Raw genomic sequence first — 15,676 nt, forward strand, 5'->3', positions numbered from 1 at the left:
CCAGGCAGGCAGCCCACTGTCAATGTAATCAGGCAGAGCCAACATGGTTTTATGAAAGGGAAATCATGTTTGACTAATTTACTGGAGTTCTTTGAGGAAGTAGCAAAGAACACAGATAAAGGGGAACCTGTGATGTGCTATATTGCCACATCAAAGGTTACCAAGCAAAATAAGAGCTCATGGCATTGGGGGTAACATTGTTATGAGAGTCCACACTTTTTGTTAAAACTTAGAATCTATATTTGTAAAAACTAAAAAAAGATTTCAGGGACATTGAAACATCTGGGAGATAGCTGAACTTCATGGATTTTTTTTAAAAAGCCAGGTCAACAAGAGGTTCCTGATTTTGACCAGTAAACAAATACTGGAAACCAGGTGATTTCAAGAAAACCACAGAGGGTAGCTCTTAGGTGAAAACCCCTTGTTATGACAGCAGAGAATTTATGACTTAGCATAAGACTTGCTTAGAAAAGCAGTTTCATATTTTGAACTTTAAAAGCCAGTGGGTTTGGACTATAGGAGGCAATTGGAATTTGAGATGGACCTGCCAGGAGTTCAGAAGAAAAACCAGGAAGCTATTACCTCTCTTTAAAGAATCCCTGCTCTGGAAAAACAAAAGCTGGTATGAAGTGGTACTGTTGCCTTCTGTAAATCTGAAGACATCCTGAATGCTTGCAGAAACCTTGCATCTTTAAAAAAAGGACTTTAGCATTGAATATATGTTAGAACTGACACCTGTTGCTACACACCTGATGGAAGACCTATGTGAAGCCTTCTACAGTTAAATTTCTTTGACCGCCTACCCAAAACAGATTGTTCATCAACCTTGCCTGGAAAAATTCCTAGTGGCAGCCAACCATTCGACTTTGGGACACCTCATCAAACCAAAGGACTTCTTTCCAGATCATTGCAGTCTCAGTTTTTTTTATTCCTTTGTAACAGCTGTAAACAAAAATCCCTTTTCTCCCGGTTAACCGGTTTTTGGATGTATGTGCGGGTGAGTGAGGGCTAGGATAATAATACGGGGCTTTAATATTTCGATTCACATATATATTTACTACATATTGGTTAAGACTTGGTTTTATCATAAACAGATAATTTTTGTTGTTTATTAAAGAAACCTGATTACTGTGCTTCACTCTGGGGACAAATAGAGTATCTAATTGGCTGTTTCAGTTTCTGGGGAAAATTTATTGATATGCTGTGACCTGTGGAGAAGTAGGACTGAATTAACAGTGCACTCTTCCCACCTTGGTCATAACAGTATGCATAGAGGATTGGTTAGCTAACAGGAAACAGGCAAAAATGGGTCATTTTCGGATTGGCAAAATGTGACAAGTGGAGTGCCACAGGGATCAGTGCTGGGACCTCAACTATTTACAATTTACATCAATGACTTGGATGAAGGGACTAAAGGTATGGTTGCTAAATTTGCTGATGACACAAAGGTAGGTAGGAAACTAAGTTGTGAAGAGGACATAAGGAGTCTGCAAAGAGATATAGATGGATAAAGTGAGTGGGCAAACATTTGGCAAATGGAGCATAATATGGGAAAATGTGAACTTATCCACTTTGATAGGAAGAATATTAAAGCAGCATATTATTTAAAGGGAGTGAGATTGCGAAACTCTGCAATACAGAGGGATCTGGGTGTCCAGGTACATGAATCACAAGAAGTTAGAATGCAGATAGAGCAAGTGATTAGGAAGGCAAATGGAATGTTGTCATTTATTGGAAGGGGAATGGAATATTAAAATAGGGATGTTTTTCTGCTGATATCTGGGATGGTTGGGGGGGGTGGGGGCGGTGGGTGGTGGCGGTGCAGAGTTAACCTTATGAGGAAAGGTTGGACAGGTTGGATCTGTATTCATTGGAGTTTAGAAGAATGAGAGGTGATCTTGTTGAAACATATAAGATCCTGAGGGGAGTTGACAGGGTGGATGCTGAAAGGATGTTTCCCCTTGTGGGAGAGACTAGAACTAGGGAACACAGTTTAAAAATAAGGGGTTGCCCATTTAAGACTGAGATGAGGAGAAACTTTTTCTCTGAGGGTTGAGAGTCTTTGGAACTCTCTTCCCTAGAGGGCGGCAGAGGCAGGGTCACTGAATATTTTTAAGGCAGAGGTAGATAAATTCTTGACTAATAAGAGAGTCAAAGGATATCAGGGGTAGGCGGGAAAGTGGAGTTGAGGCCACAATCAGATCAGCCATGATCTTGTTAAGTGGCGGAGCAGGCTCGAAGGGGCCGAATGGCCTTCTCCTGTTCCTAGTTCATATGTCAGTCACATACACTGACTGATCACAGACACAGGGACGGATTGAAAGCTTTGGTGGGCCGGAAGAAGCCAATGGCAGATTTCCAAACCCTAATATCGGAAATCTGCTATTTGACGGAAATTTTCCAGCCCTGCAGTAAGGTAATCAAGGTATATGGCGATAGGGCAGGAAAGTGAAGTTGATGTAGAACATCAGCCATGATCTTATTAAATGGTGATGCAGGCTCAATGAGCCATATGGCCTGCTGCTATTTCATATATTATTGTGTTCTAACTAATCACCTCCCCTTGACAGTCAATGGCATTACCATTGCCGAATTTCCCCACCATCAACAGCCTGGGAACCACCAGTGACCAGAAACTGAACTGGAACAGCCACATAAATTCTATGGTTACAACAGCAGGTCAGAGGTTCGGCATTCTGTGCCAAGTGACTCATCTGATTCTGCAACGCCTTTCCACCATCTACAAGTCACAAGTCAGGAGTGTGTTGGGATACTCTCCACTTGATTGGATGAGTGCTACTCCAACAACACTCAAGAAGTTCGACACCAACGAAGCAGCCCACTTGATTGGCACTTCATTCACCACCTTAAACATTCACTCCCTCCACTACCAACGTACCGTGGCTGCAGTGTGTACCATCTACAAGATGACCTGCAGCAACTAGTCAAGGGTGCTTCAACAGCGTTTCTGAAACCCATGACCTCTACCACCTCGTACAGCATGGGCACCAGGCACATGGGAATACTGCCACCTGCCAGTTTCCCCCTCCAAGTCACACCATCCTGACCTGGAAGTACACTGTCGTTCCTTCATTGTTGCTAGGTCAAAATTCTGGAACTCCCTACCTAAAAGCATTGTGGGTGTACCTAGACCAGATGTACTGTACTGGTTCAAGAAGGTAGCTCACTATCACCTTCCTGGGGGAATTGGGATGGGCAATTAATGCTGGCCTTGTCACAGCACTCACAATCCATGAACAAATTAAAAGATTCTTTTGTGTTCTCTTCAATATTATCCGCTAATCTATTCTTATACTCTTTGCCTTATTTTTGTTTTCACTTCTCCACTGTCCTTTTTATATTTAGCTTGGTGCTCTACTGAATTATGAACCTGACATTTGTCAAAAGCCTCCTTTTTCTGTTTCATTTTAATCTCTATATCTTTAGTCATCCTGGAATGCCCTTCCTTCCCCACATTCCCATGTGTCTAGCCGAACCGTCTCGAAATTTTATTTTAAAGATCTCATTTACTGTTTTACCTGTGAATCTTTCATCCAATCTACCTGGACCAGAACCCTTTTCACTGAAATTAGCCCTCCTCCAATTGAATATTTTCATACTTGATTTTTTTCCTTGTCCTTTTCCATAACTAATCTAAACCTATTAGTGTGATCACTATTTTCCAAATACACTCACACAGTAATATGCTCCACTTACCCCAATTCATTTCCCAGAATTAGATCCAATGATGCTTACTTCCTCATTGGGCTGGAAACATACTAATCTGCACCTATGACAGATGTCAGGTGGATAATACAATGGAGAACCAGGCTGAATATAAAATGTTCAGAGGGGAAGTGAAAAAGCAAATAAGAGAAACAAAAAGGGAGAGCATGAGAAGAGACTGGCAGCTAACATAAAAGAGAATCCCAAAGTCTTCTATAGGCATATAAATAGTAAATGGGTGGTAAAAGGAGGAGCGGGGCTGATTAGGGACAAAAAGGGGATTTACACATGGAGGAAGGAGGAATGGCTGAGATGTTAAATGAATATTTTGCATCTGTCTTTACCAATGAAGATACTGCTGCCCAGGTCATGGTGGAAGGGGAGGTAATTCAGACATTTTGAAGGGTTTAAAATTGATAAGGAGGTGGTATTGGATAGGCTGTCTGTACTTAAAGTTGATAAGGCATCCAAGGATACTGAGGGAAGTGAGAGTGGAAATTGCAGAGGCACTGGCCATAATTTTCCAGTCTTCCTTGAACTCAGGGGCCTGAAAACTGGAGAATTGCAAATGTGTAAAAAAGGGTGTAAAGATAAGCCCAGCAACTACAGGCCAGTCAGTTTAACCGGGGGGTGGGGAAGCTCCTAGAAATGATCATTCGGGACAAAATTAATGTTCACTTGGACAAATGTGGAATAATTAAGGAAGGCCAGCATGGATTTGTTATGGGGAAATCTTGTTTAACTAACTTGCTTGATTTTTCTGATGAGGTATCAGAGGGGGTTGATGAGGGCAATGCTGTTGATGTGGTGTACATGGACTTCCTAAAGACATTTGATAAAGTGCCACACGACAAACTTGTGAGCAAAGTTATAGCTCATGGAATAAAAGGGACAGTAGCAATATGGACATGAAATTGGCTGAATGACAGAAAAGAGTAGTGGTCAATAGTTGTTTTCCGGATTGGAGGACTGTTTATAGTGGAGTTCCCCAGGGGTCGGTGTTGGAACCCCTGCTCTTCCTGATATATATTAATGACCTAGGCCTTAGTGTACAGAGCACAATTTCAAAATTTGACGATGCTACAAAACTTGGAACAATTGTGAACTGTGAGGGCGATAGTGTAGAACTTCAAAAGGACATAGACAAGTTGGTGGAATGGGTGGACAAGTGGCAGATGAAATTCAATGTGGAGAAATGTGAAGTGATTCATTTTGGTAGAAAGAATGTGGAGAGACAATATAAAAGGGTACAATTCTAAAACGGGTGCAGGAGCAGAGTTACCTGAGTGTATATGTGCATAAATCATTGAAGGTGGTAGGATAGGTTGAGAGAGTGGTTAATGAAGCATACAGTATCCTAGGCTTTATCAACAGGGGCATAAAAGTCGAAATGCAAGGAAGTTATGTTAAACCTGCATAGAAGACTGGTTCAGCCTCAGCTGGAGTACTGCATCCAATTCTGGTCACCACACTTTAGGAAGGAGGTGAAGACATTAGAGACGTTGCAGAAAAGATTCATAAGAATGGTTCCAGGGATGAGGAACTTCAGTTATGTAGATAGATTGAACAAGTTGAGACTGTTTTCCTTGGAGAAGACAAGGCTAAGAGGAGATTTGATAGAGATGTTCAAAATCCTGAGGGGTATGATCAGAGTAGATAGGGGTTAAACTGTTCCCTTTGATGGAGGGATCGAGAACCAAAGGGCACAGATTTAAGGTAGTTGGCAAAAGAAGCAATGGCGACATGAAGAAAAACCTTTTCACGCAGCGATTGGTTTGGATCTGGAATGCACTGGCAGACAGTGTGGTGGAGGCAGGTTCAATAGAGGCATTCAAGAGGGAAGTGGATTGTTATCTGTAAAGAAAGAATATTCAGGGCTATGGGAAGAAGGCAGGGGAGTGGCACTAGGTGAATTGCTCCTTCGGAGAGCCAGCACAGACACAATAGGCTGAATGGCCTCTTTCTGTGCTGTAACCAATCTATGATTCTAAGCTGAAGAACAAACAAGCTGCCTCAACCCTCAAGTGCAATGTTAAAAAGCCTGATCCACTGAATCATAACTCCTACAAGAATTATGCAATCAAAAGGTACAGTGATTTCATAATATATATGAAAGGGTATAGTTTGATAACATTCATGTGAATGTACATTTATGGCTACAATAGCTTCCCCAAATAAATGGAAATATCATTTCTTAGGAGGCAAAAAAAAACAAATAAATTAATTGAATTGAGCACATATTTCCACAGGAGTTGTCCTGAACTCCCACCCATAACTTCAGAAGATCGGCAAAACCAGAAGAGAAAATGTGCCAAGTGTCCATTGTCAGACATTTACTTTGTTTCTCCAGCTGTTGTGCTGAGGTTATGGCAAGAAATTGGGAGAATCATTTTGAAGGGTTGTACAGTGCAGCGCATTTTTGCACTTTTGAAACCTGCCGCTTTCATGGGGTATTAGAGCTGTTAATTTTCAATGTGCAGATCTCACACAGCTGACAACAACCCCAGATTCCCAGATTCACTAAGGATGACTGCCAGGAAGACATAGTAAAAAATGGTGATTTATTTTAAACAGGTGTAAAATTTACACAGGAACACAGAAATGTAGTACAGCTGTGTTAATTGTTCATGCTAGATGACAGTATGTGGGAGAGGCTGGACAAACCACTAACTCTTGCCGAGCTGACAAAGGCCGTCAGGTCCTTCGAGACGAGTAAAACTCCCAGAAGCAATGGCTTACCAGTCGAGCTGTATTCGACTCTGTGGGACTGGATCGACCTAGACTGACTGAAAGAGTACAAGGATGTTTCTGGCCAGCAGCATTTCAGAATCCATCAGAAAGGTATCATCACCCTCATGTACAAGCAGAAGGGGGAGAGGGGGGAAATCAGAAACTGGCGGCTCATCTCACTGTCTAAGGTGGATTACAAAATTCTGTCCAAGGTTATCGCCAATTGGGTAAAGTCTGCTTTGGAGTTGTTGATTCACCACCCCAATCAGACCTGCACTCCACCTGGCAGGAAGATCTCCGATAGCCTCGCACTACTCAGGGATACAATTGCCTATGTACAGAACAGAAGGGTGGACACCTGCCTCATCAACTTGGACCAGAAGGCCTTAACAGAATATCTCTCACAAACATGATGGACGTGCTCTCCAAATTAGAGTTTCGGAGAGAATCCACAATTGAATCCAACTGCTCTTCACAAACATTAGTAGCGCAGTTGCATTCAATGGGTGGGAATTGGAAAGTTTTCCGATCAAATCTGGAGTCAGGCAGGGCTGTCCTCTCTCTCCTGTCTTGCTCGTGTGCTGTATCGAACCTTTTGCCGAGTTCATCAGGAAGAATGCGGGCATAAGACGGGTGACAATCCCAGGCAGTGGAGGCATTCAGGTCAAAGCATGGACGACGTTGCCGTTTTCTGCTTGGATTCACTGCAGTTCGCAGACTGATAAGTATCTGCGACCAGTTTGAACAGGCCTCGGGAGCCAGGTAAATTGCAGCAAGAACGAGGCCATGTTCTTTGGAAACTGGGCTGACCGATCCTTTGTCCGCTTCACCGTCGAGACAGACTACCTGATAGTGCTGGGAATATGATTCAGAGGGGCCAGGGCACGTGCCAAAAATTGGAAGGAGCAAGTAGCCATGGGAAACAGAAACTGGGCATGTGGGAGCGATGCTCCCTCTCCGTTGGGGGTAAGACCCTGGTCATCAGGTGCGAGGCGCTCTCTGCGTTGCTGTACATGGCGCAGGTCTAACCCATACCTTGCTCATGCGCCATGGCAGTAACCCAAGCCATCTTCCACTTTAATTGGCGATCGAAAATGGACAGTGTCCACAAGGACACGATGTTCAAACCTCTAGATAAAGTGGGGGAAAAGCACCCAATGTCACCCTCATCCTGATGGCCAGCTTTGTCTGCGGCTGCATCAAGCTGTGTGTAGACCCCCGGTATTCAAACTGCTGAGGTTCTATCTTTCCCCAGTGTTACGAAGGATAGGTCTGAACCATGCTGTACCACCTGTCCATCGTAGAAAAGTTTGGATAGAAAAACATCTTTGACCACAAGTCCATCAGGCTGTGGTCCGTACATAATGTCAAGGCCCTGCGGGAAAAGGACATGGTGGATCTTGTCGGATGGTTCCACGAGCAGACTGTCAAACTCATTTGGCACAATGCCTCATCGTCAGAACTTTCAAGCAAACACCAAGAGGTAGCTTGGCTGGTAATAAGAAGGGCCCTCCCTGTCAGATCCTTCCTGCATGCTTGGAGCGTCACCGCCTCCACACGCTGCCCTCGAGGCGGCTGCGGTGAGGAAGAGACCGTCATCCACCTACTTCTGGAAGGTGCCTTTACAAGGGTCCAGAAAGAGATGCAATGGTTTTTGTCAAGGTTCATCCCGGCAGCTCCGTAACGCCGAAAGGGCTGTTCCCAGGGACACAGACAGAGATAAACATCAACTGCTGCTGGAGGACCATCAACTCGGTGAAAGACACAATTTGGTCTGCCTGAAACCTGTTGGTTTTCCGGTGCAAAGAGCTGTCCATGGCCGAGTGCTGCAGACTGGTGCGATCCAAGGTCCAGGACTAAGTGCTGAGGGACGCACTAAAGCTTGGGGCAGCCGCCGGAAAGGCTCATTGGGGAAAGGCCACTCTGTAAGGCTCTCCTGGCACAGTATATCGAGGGGCTGAAAACCGTGTAAAACCCCTCGGGCTGTGTGCACCAGAGAATGTTTTGGCATAGAGTCATAGAGTTATACAGCACAGAAACAGGCCCTTGTAATGCAAATGCACATTGTAAATATAACCTGAAAGGGCAAGTGTAGTGAGGCATCTCATGTACTGTATTGAAAGAAACTGATCTGTATTGCACTTTATGAAATATCCAATTTGAATTGTTTTGTAATTTTTTTGCAAATTTTAAGTATATTTTTGGAAAAAAATTCAATCCTAAGGAAGTTTCTTCTGCTGTTTGTAAGGCATTTGTGAACTTGTGTGGGTACATTCAACGCAACTCTCTTTGGGATTCAAGTCCTCAGAACAAACCTGGCCATAATTTGATACTAAATTAGAAATCTCATTTAATGAGGATTTTTTTAAAATTTGTTTCGTGGGATGTGGGCATCGCTGGCCAGGTCAGCATTTACTGCCCATCTCTAATTGCCCTTGAGAAGGTGGTGGTGAGCTGCCTTCTTGAACCACTGCAGTCCATGTGGGGTAGGTACACCAATAGTGCTATTAGGAAGGGAGTTCCAGGATTTTGATAGGGATCAACTAATTCACACTAGCACAGGAAGCAGTGCTATTCTGTAATCTGCAGACATTACTGGGACAGAATAGAGAACACTTTACTTTTCCACTGATTGTTGTCATTGGATGCTCAAAAAGGAAAATAGTGCACTTTTAACCTGCAATGATAACCTCCACCTTGATGCGCACAAAAAGTAATTTTTTTTTAAATTTGGGAATCACTGTTTGCTTTGGCCTATAGTGGACAAGATTTTTTTTGCATTGACTATAAACAAGCAACATTCTAGTTTATAAGTACAAAATTACTAAATTTGTGAAACAATCATTAAAAATCATTACATTCTCCACTAAAACTAGAAAGATGATAAATTTAAAAAGTTTACACTAAATTAGGAAAAATATGCAGCTTGGAGGTTTTTAAATTTGTTTTCAGACTTACAAGAATATGTTTGTCCCTGTCTAATGGTCAGTGTAACTCATATTTTATTTTAAATCACATACCTAAAACTACCATTGTTTGTTCTCTAGTAATGGCACCTCCAGGAACAAAGTTATAAGCTGTACACCACACTGTGCTGAGTATCTCCAGCACATACACCAACATTGCCGTGCCCAAGGCTTTCCCTGGATATCCTGAACTGATGAGACGGTTAATCAAGTGAGGCCAAAGAGACATGGTGTAAATGGCCAACACAGCTCCTGCAGTAAATGCTCCTTCCCTCCGAAGGTAGAAGATACCAATTGCTGATGCCACTCCTGTAATAACAGTAAAGAAATTAATTACCATATTAGAAATCCGCTTGATATCCCCATTTCACAATCAATTAACTATTGCAACCATTTACCTATTAGCCTACATCACATACATCAAGTCTGCCTGCAAACTCTTCCACTGCTGAAACCAAACTGCCATGAAATTGGGCTCCATAGCACCGCTGGTGCTGGCACTATGAAAGCCCTGACTCAGAATATGGTGCATGCTTCGCTTCTAGCCACTTGCAGTGTGGCCCACACAGCACCCCCACCCCCACCAGGTGGATGGTGCTAACACCAGCGGTTCATGCATCCGTCAGAAGCTCTCAATGTCGGCATTGTGACATCAAACAACCGTTCCAGCTGATTTAACGCACGTTTTTGAAACTTGGACGGCGTGGATTCACTGTACACCTGTGTTAATCACTCACAGCTGACCATGCATTCAGCCGCATGAGGAACTCCCCACTGACACTAGAGAATCACAGAATTGTTACAGTGCAGAAGGAGGTCGTTCGGCCCCTCGTGTCTGCACCGGCTCTCCGAAAGAGCAATTCAGTGTCATTCACCCGCCTTCTCCCCCGTAACCCTGCACATTCTTCCTTTTCATATAATTGTCTAATTCCTTTTTGAACGCTTCAATTGAACCTGCCTCGACCATAATTTCAGGCAGACCTTAACCACTCACTGCATGAAAAAGATTTTCCCGCATGAAAATGGGCAGATGAGGTGCTTCTGACTTATTTCTGTTCTTGCAAAGTCTGTGCAAGTGCTGTGGAGTGTTTCTGGAGGTGTTGTGGAGAGTTGCTGTTTTTGGCAGAGTTTTGCTACATCCATGCAGGGAGGGCAGAGGATTTGGTGACCAGTCCACACCAAAACTGGTGCGATAGTGAACATATCCAAGTTCGCCATTCATCGCTGCATCCAAGGAGTGATGGTGGCCCTGCATGCGAGGAGAGGTGAGGTGATTGGTTCATCTCTAAGCAAACAGTTATGGGGGCTGTGGTTGCAGTGCCTCTGGGTCTGCAACATGACAGACAAATGAACCAGAGGCTATAGAGAGGAGAAGCTCTGCAGAGAGGGCAGGAGGAGCAGGGCTCTCACAGAAGGCTCTACCCACCACAAGTTTTCAGGGAGCACTTCTCCTACCTTCACCTCAGCCAGGAGGAATGCCTGAGGCACCTCAGATTCAACGGGTTGGTGGTCACAGCATTGTGCAGGACTTGCATCCTCATACCAGGGTGAGGACAGCACTGCCAGTGGCCATCAAAGTCACCATCGCGCCGAACGTCTACATGACCTGATCCTTCCAGGTGGGAGCAGGTGCCGTAGTGAACGTATCCGAGTTCGCCGTTCATCGCTGCATCCAAGGGGTGATGGAGGCCCTGTATGTGAGGAGAGGTGAGGTCATTAGTTTATCTCGAAGCAAACAGAAGCAGGATGAGCAGACATGTGGCTTTGCTAGGGTAGCGGGATTCCCAATGGTGCAGGGAGCCACTGACTGAGCACACATGCTCTGGGGGACCCACATCAATGGGGTGTTGTACAGGTACCGCAAAGGTTTCCACTCCATTTATGCGCAGTTGGTGTGTGACCACGCACAAACCATCATATCAGTGGATGCCCAGTATTCTGGCAGCAGCCACAATGCCGTCATCCTGAGACAGTCTGCTGGTCCCAGCGACTTCAGGCCACCAAGAAGAACCAGAGGGTGGCTATTCAGAGACTAGGGATACCCCCTCAATACATGGCTGATGATCCTCTCCACTACCCAACCATCAGAGGGAAGACAAATGGCATACAATGAAAGCCTTGCTGCCACTTGAAACATCATGGAGCAGATCATCAGCCTTCTTAAGCAACAGTTTCACTGCCTAGACAGCTTGGGGGGGGGGGGGGGGGGGTCCTACAATATTATCCGTATGTGTCTCCAAGTTTGTGGTGGTCTGCTAAGTCCTCCATAGCATCGCAATTATGAGGGTGCAGGCACTACCACCAGGAATCCAGAGGCCAACTCAGAAGAAAGGGGAAGGGGATGAGGATGAGCAGGAGCAAGAGCAAGGGAGGAGATATCCAGGACCCCTTTGCTCCGGACGGACTATCCATGAGCACCTATTCAGATGTTTGGGAGATTATCCCTTCGCCACAATGGCTCCACTATTCTCCACCTGCAACTTTCCATCACAGCGTTCTCTTGACCAAAATCCTGCAATAAAAGTCACCAACAAAACCCTTGCCATTAACATTTTTATCCAACACCACATCTAAATATACGAACAAAAATGAACGTTCACCCTTGGTCATTCCCTTATTGCCCGTCTTGTGGGTGCCTTTGCCTGTCCTAGTGCTCCGATGCAGTGCTACCTCAATGGCTGTAGCTTGGCTGGTGGAAAGCTGCTATCCTTCACTAGGGAAGACTGCAGATAGCCTTGCAGGGCACCTTCAAGCAGCTCGGGGCTTTGAGGCCTAGCTCCAGACTGCATGGGTGATAGCAGTCTGGGCTGGCTGGCTGAGAAGCAACAGAAAGGGCACTGGCAGAGTTGTAGTGGTGGGAATACAAATGCTGTCATCCTGAGAGAGGACAGCAGGTTTGTGTTCCAGAGCTCCTGCCACTCTCCCAGGTCAGCACCTCAGGAATCCTAGTAATCTGTTGGAGGACAGTTTGCTGGACTGCTGTGAGGGCCTGCATGCCCAGTTGAGCACTGTAATCCACAGCCATGCTTTGCAGCAAGCATGGATTTCATGATTTTCAACTGAGCTTCCACAGCAGCACACTTGGGTGGCTTCGCCTCTGCTGCAGTGGAAGCTGAGACAGTGGCCACAGGACACTGTATCATGGCTAGGTCCACGTGTTGTCATGGAGTTGGCGACTACTTCCATGCTGGAAAGTATGGGCTCCAAGCTCTGCATGAAGCCCTATGCCACATTACAGCCAGAGTCCTCCATGCTGTATGTCAGCCCACTGAAGTCGTCATCTGAGTTCCTGTAGCAGAACTCATGTGTGACCTTGCCCTCTGGTGAACTGGTACATGAGCTATCCTTTCTCCCTGGCCTGGCTGCAGCCAACTTATGCCCGGTGACTCGCCACATGCAAATCCAAACTCTGTACTACCCTCTAAAGTTCACACTGTGCCAGTATCTGAGCTGGTGGCTACAAGTGACAGATCAAGGAATGGTGCCTCATCAGTGGTGTACTTTTGCTCTCACCCTTCCTCCTCAGACTGCTGTGGCTGGGCAGGTGGAAGTTCTTGGGTGTCAGAAAGCAGAAAATCAGAAGGGGAGGTTTGGGGATGAGGGAAAGTGAGTTTGGTGAGAAGCAAGAGGTCCATAGTCGCACCATCAGCAACTTTCTCATCATGCCAGATGGCAGAATGAAGTGAGACTTGAGAATGGGTATGTTTCTGCTGTATGCCCTATGCTCTTGGCAATGCTGAATGCAATGGGCTCTGTCACAGCCAACCCCATGATGTGGAGCACTATATCCTCCATAGGGCTCAGGAAGCGTAGGCGTGCCTGTCCCCTCCAGTTCTGCTTGGCTCCCTGTGATTGTGCACAACCTTGTCCTGCAAGAGAGAAGGAAAATGTCAGTGATGTGTGACACTGTGTTTGGGTGATGTGCCTGCCACAGGTGAATATCTGGAGGTATGTGGAGGCTGCAAGAGGTGGATATGAGGCTAGCATCATTAGAAGGTGTGTGAGGGTGCGGTGGAGCATCTGAATTTTAGGTCTGAGCCCTGAGTGCTAGAGTTGGCTGATGGGCAAGTGATGGAATTGTGGAACATTGAACAGCCACAGAGTATGATGGCGCAGTGGGTATGAGATGTCAGGTTCACTGACCTTGACCACATGTGAGGTCATTGACCTTCTTGTGGCTCAGCTTTCAGATCTTTAGAGCCAGACTCCAGAAATTGACCTCCCTTGCCACCTGCTCCCATTCCCTTATAAAGGTGTTCCTTTAGGGCCTCTGGTCCCCCTGTGGAAACATGGCCTCTCTCTTCCTGTTACCTTCATCATTACGGCCTCCAGTGCCACATCCATGAACCTGGGAGCCTTCTCTTTTCTCTGCTACCCCATTTGCTCAGTTTTTACTTGCAGTCAGCGTCAATACAGTCAATAGAAACTTCTTTATAATAAGTGCAGCTTGACTTTAAAAGGGACAGGCTAGCAGGAACACGCCGTCCACGCTGCTAGGCCCCCTGCTGAGCTTCCAGCCAGCAGTGGGGGGTCATGCTCAGCTGAATGCTACAATCATGCAAATGAGAAGGCACCACAAAGTTTGTTTGCTGCCTGCCTCAATGGGGCCGGTTGCAGGCAAATCACACATCGTGACTCCTGCTCTCAAAAACAGGAGGGAACTAATTTTTAGTCTGACACTATAAATTCCCATGAAGGCTTGTGCGCTTCTGGTAGGAACAATGCAATGAAGGGAGATTAAAATATGTTACAGTACAGAACCAGGACATTTGGCCATTCTGTGCTACTGCTTTTCCACTTGAGTCGTCTGAACTTAATTCCATTCTTCTCACTCTCCATACCCTTTAATATGTCTCTTTTTCAAAATAATTTGTAGACTCGCTTCAACAATGGTTGGAGGTACAGAAGTCCACATTTTAACTGTGTGAAGAGTTTTTACGAAGCTGTTGTTTAATTCTTTTTATGATTGTCTTATGTTTTTACCCCCACATTACTGTCTTCCTGACAAGAGGCTAACTTGCCATACTTCTGTTAATATCCAGTGGGAAAGGAGATTAATTTTTTTCTTTTAATTCTTTCATGGGATGTGAGCATCACTGGAAAGGCCAGTATTTTTTGCCCATCCCCAATTGCCCCTCAGAAGGTGGTGGTGAGCCACCTTCTTGAACTGCTGCATTCCGTCTGTTTGGAAGGGAGTTTCAGGTTTTTGACCCAGTGACAGTGAAGGAATGGCATTATAGTTCCAAGCCAGGGTGATGTGTGACTTGGAGTGGAACTTGCAGTTGGTGGTGTTCCCATGCATCTGCTACCCTTGTCCTTCTAGGTAGTGAAGGTCACAGGTTTGGTATGTGCTGTCAAAGGAAGCTTGGCACGATGCTGTAGTGCATCTTGTATAAGATACACTGCGCCGGTATTGGAGGGAGTGAATCTTGAAACTGGCGGATGGGGTGCCGATCAAGCGGGCTGCTTTGTCCTAGATGGTGACGAGTGTTATTGCCTTGCTTAACAAAGCATCAGCTACTAAATTATACTGCAGAGATTCCCGATACTAGTCTGGAAGGAAGCAGAAGCATTACAGTTAAGGTGACTTGGGCGCCACTCGCAGTACCACCCATATGCTGTACTTTTATTCAGGTTTCCTTGCACCAGATTCAAAACTTTGCAATTTACAGAAGCAACTCTCCTCCCACAGTCCCAGGATTGTACCTGAGCTTGTAGTTCTGACTTGTGACATAGCTGTGGTCATAGGGAGTCTGGCTCAGATGCCCACTGATCTACCTGCATGTCTTCTTTGTTCTCCTTCATCCTCTTGCATCTATGATAGGGGGCCATTGAAAGCAATCCTCATTTCTTGCAATGACGGCAAGGGAGGGATAAATGGTAATGTACCTTTAATGGATTCCTGCCTGACAGACAAGAGAACCTCACTGGTCTTTAATGCACATTTTAAATGGGCAAGTTTAGGATTGAGTGGGGAGAAGTTGAGGAAACAGCAATTGTGGGCTGTCTCATTATGTCCTAATTTGAATAAAACTTTGTTGCCTAATGTAGCTATTACACAAATTATTTCTGGCAGTAAACCAGGTCATAAATCTTGCATGCACCTGGAATTAGGTGAAGAGCTAGCAAATTCCTTGACTTGTTATTTTTTTAGACCCTGCTTTGTCAGTTCCTACCCACAAAAGCAGTTTCACCAGCAGGAATCTCGACCTTGTTGTTTCCTGGTCATTGACATTTATGTGAGAGTTAAAATT

General features: G+C 45.2%; 1 protein-coding gene across 1 annotated transcript in view; it reads right to left on the reverse strand.

Moving 5' to 3' along the window:
- LOC137367775 (PGAP2-interacting protein-like) overlaps positions 1 to 15,676 on the reverse strand; it is a 124,852-nt gene that overhangs the window by 69,031 nt on the left and 40,145 nt on the right. Inside the window, exon 6 of the mRNA XM_068028675.1 lies at positions 9,477 to 9,731. Coding sequence (XP_067884776.1) covers positions 9,477 to 9,731 — 255 coding nt within the window. The remainder of the gene's footprint in view (positions 1 to 9,476; positions 9,732 to 15,676) is intronic.

The sequence above is a fragment of the Heterodontus francisci genome, chromosome 1, assembly GCF_036365525.1.
Source record: "Heterodontus francisci isolate sHetFra1 chromosome 1, sHetFra1.hap1, whole genome shotgun sequence".
NCBI lineage: Eukaryota > Metazoa > Chordata > Chondrichthyes > Heterodontiformes > Heterodontidae > Heterodontus > Heterodontus francisci.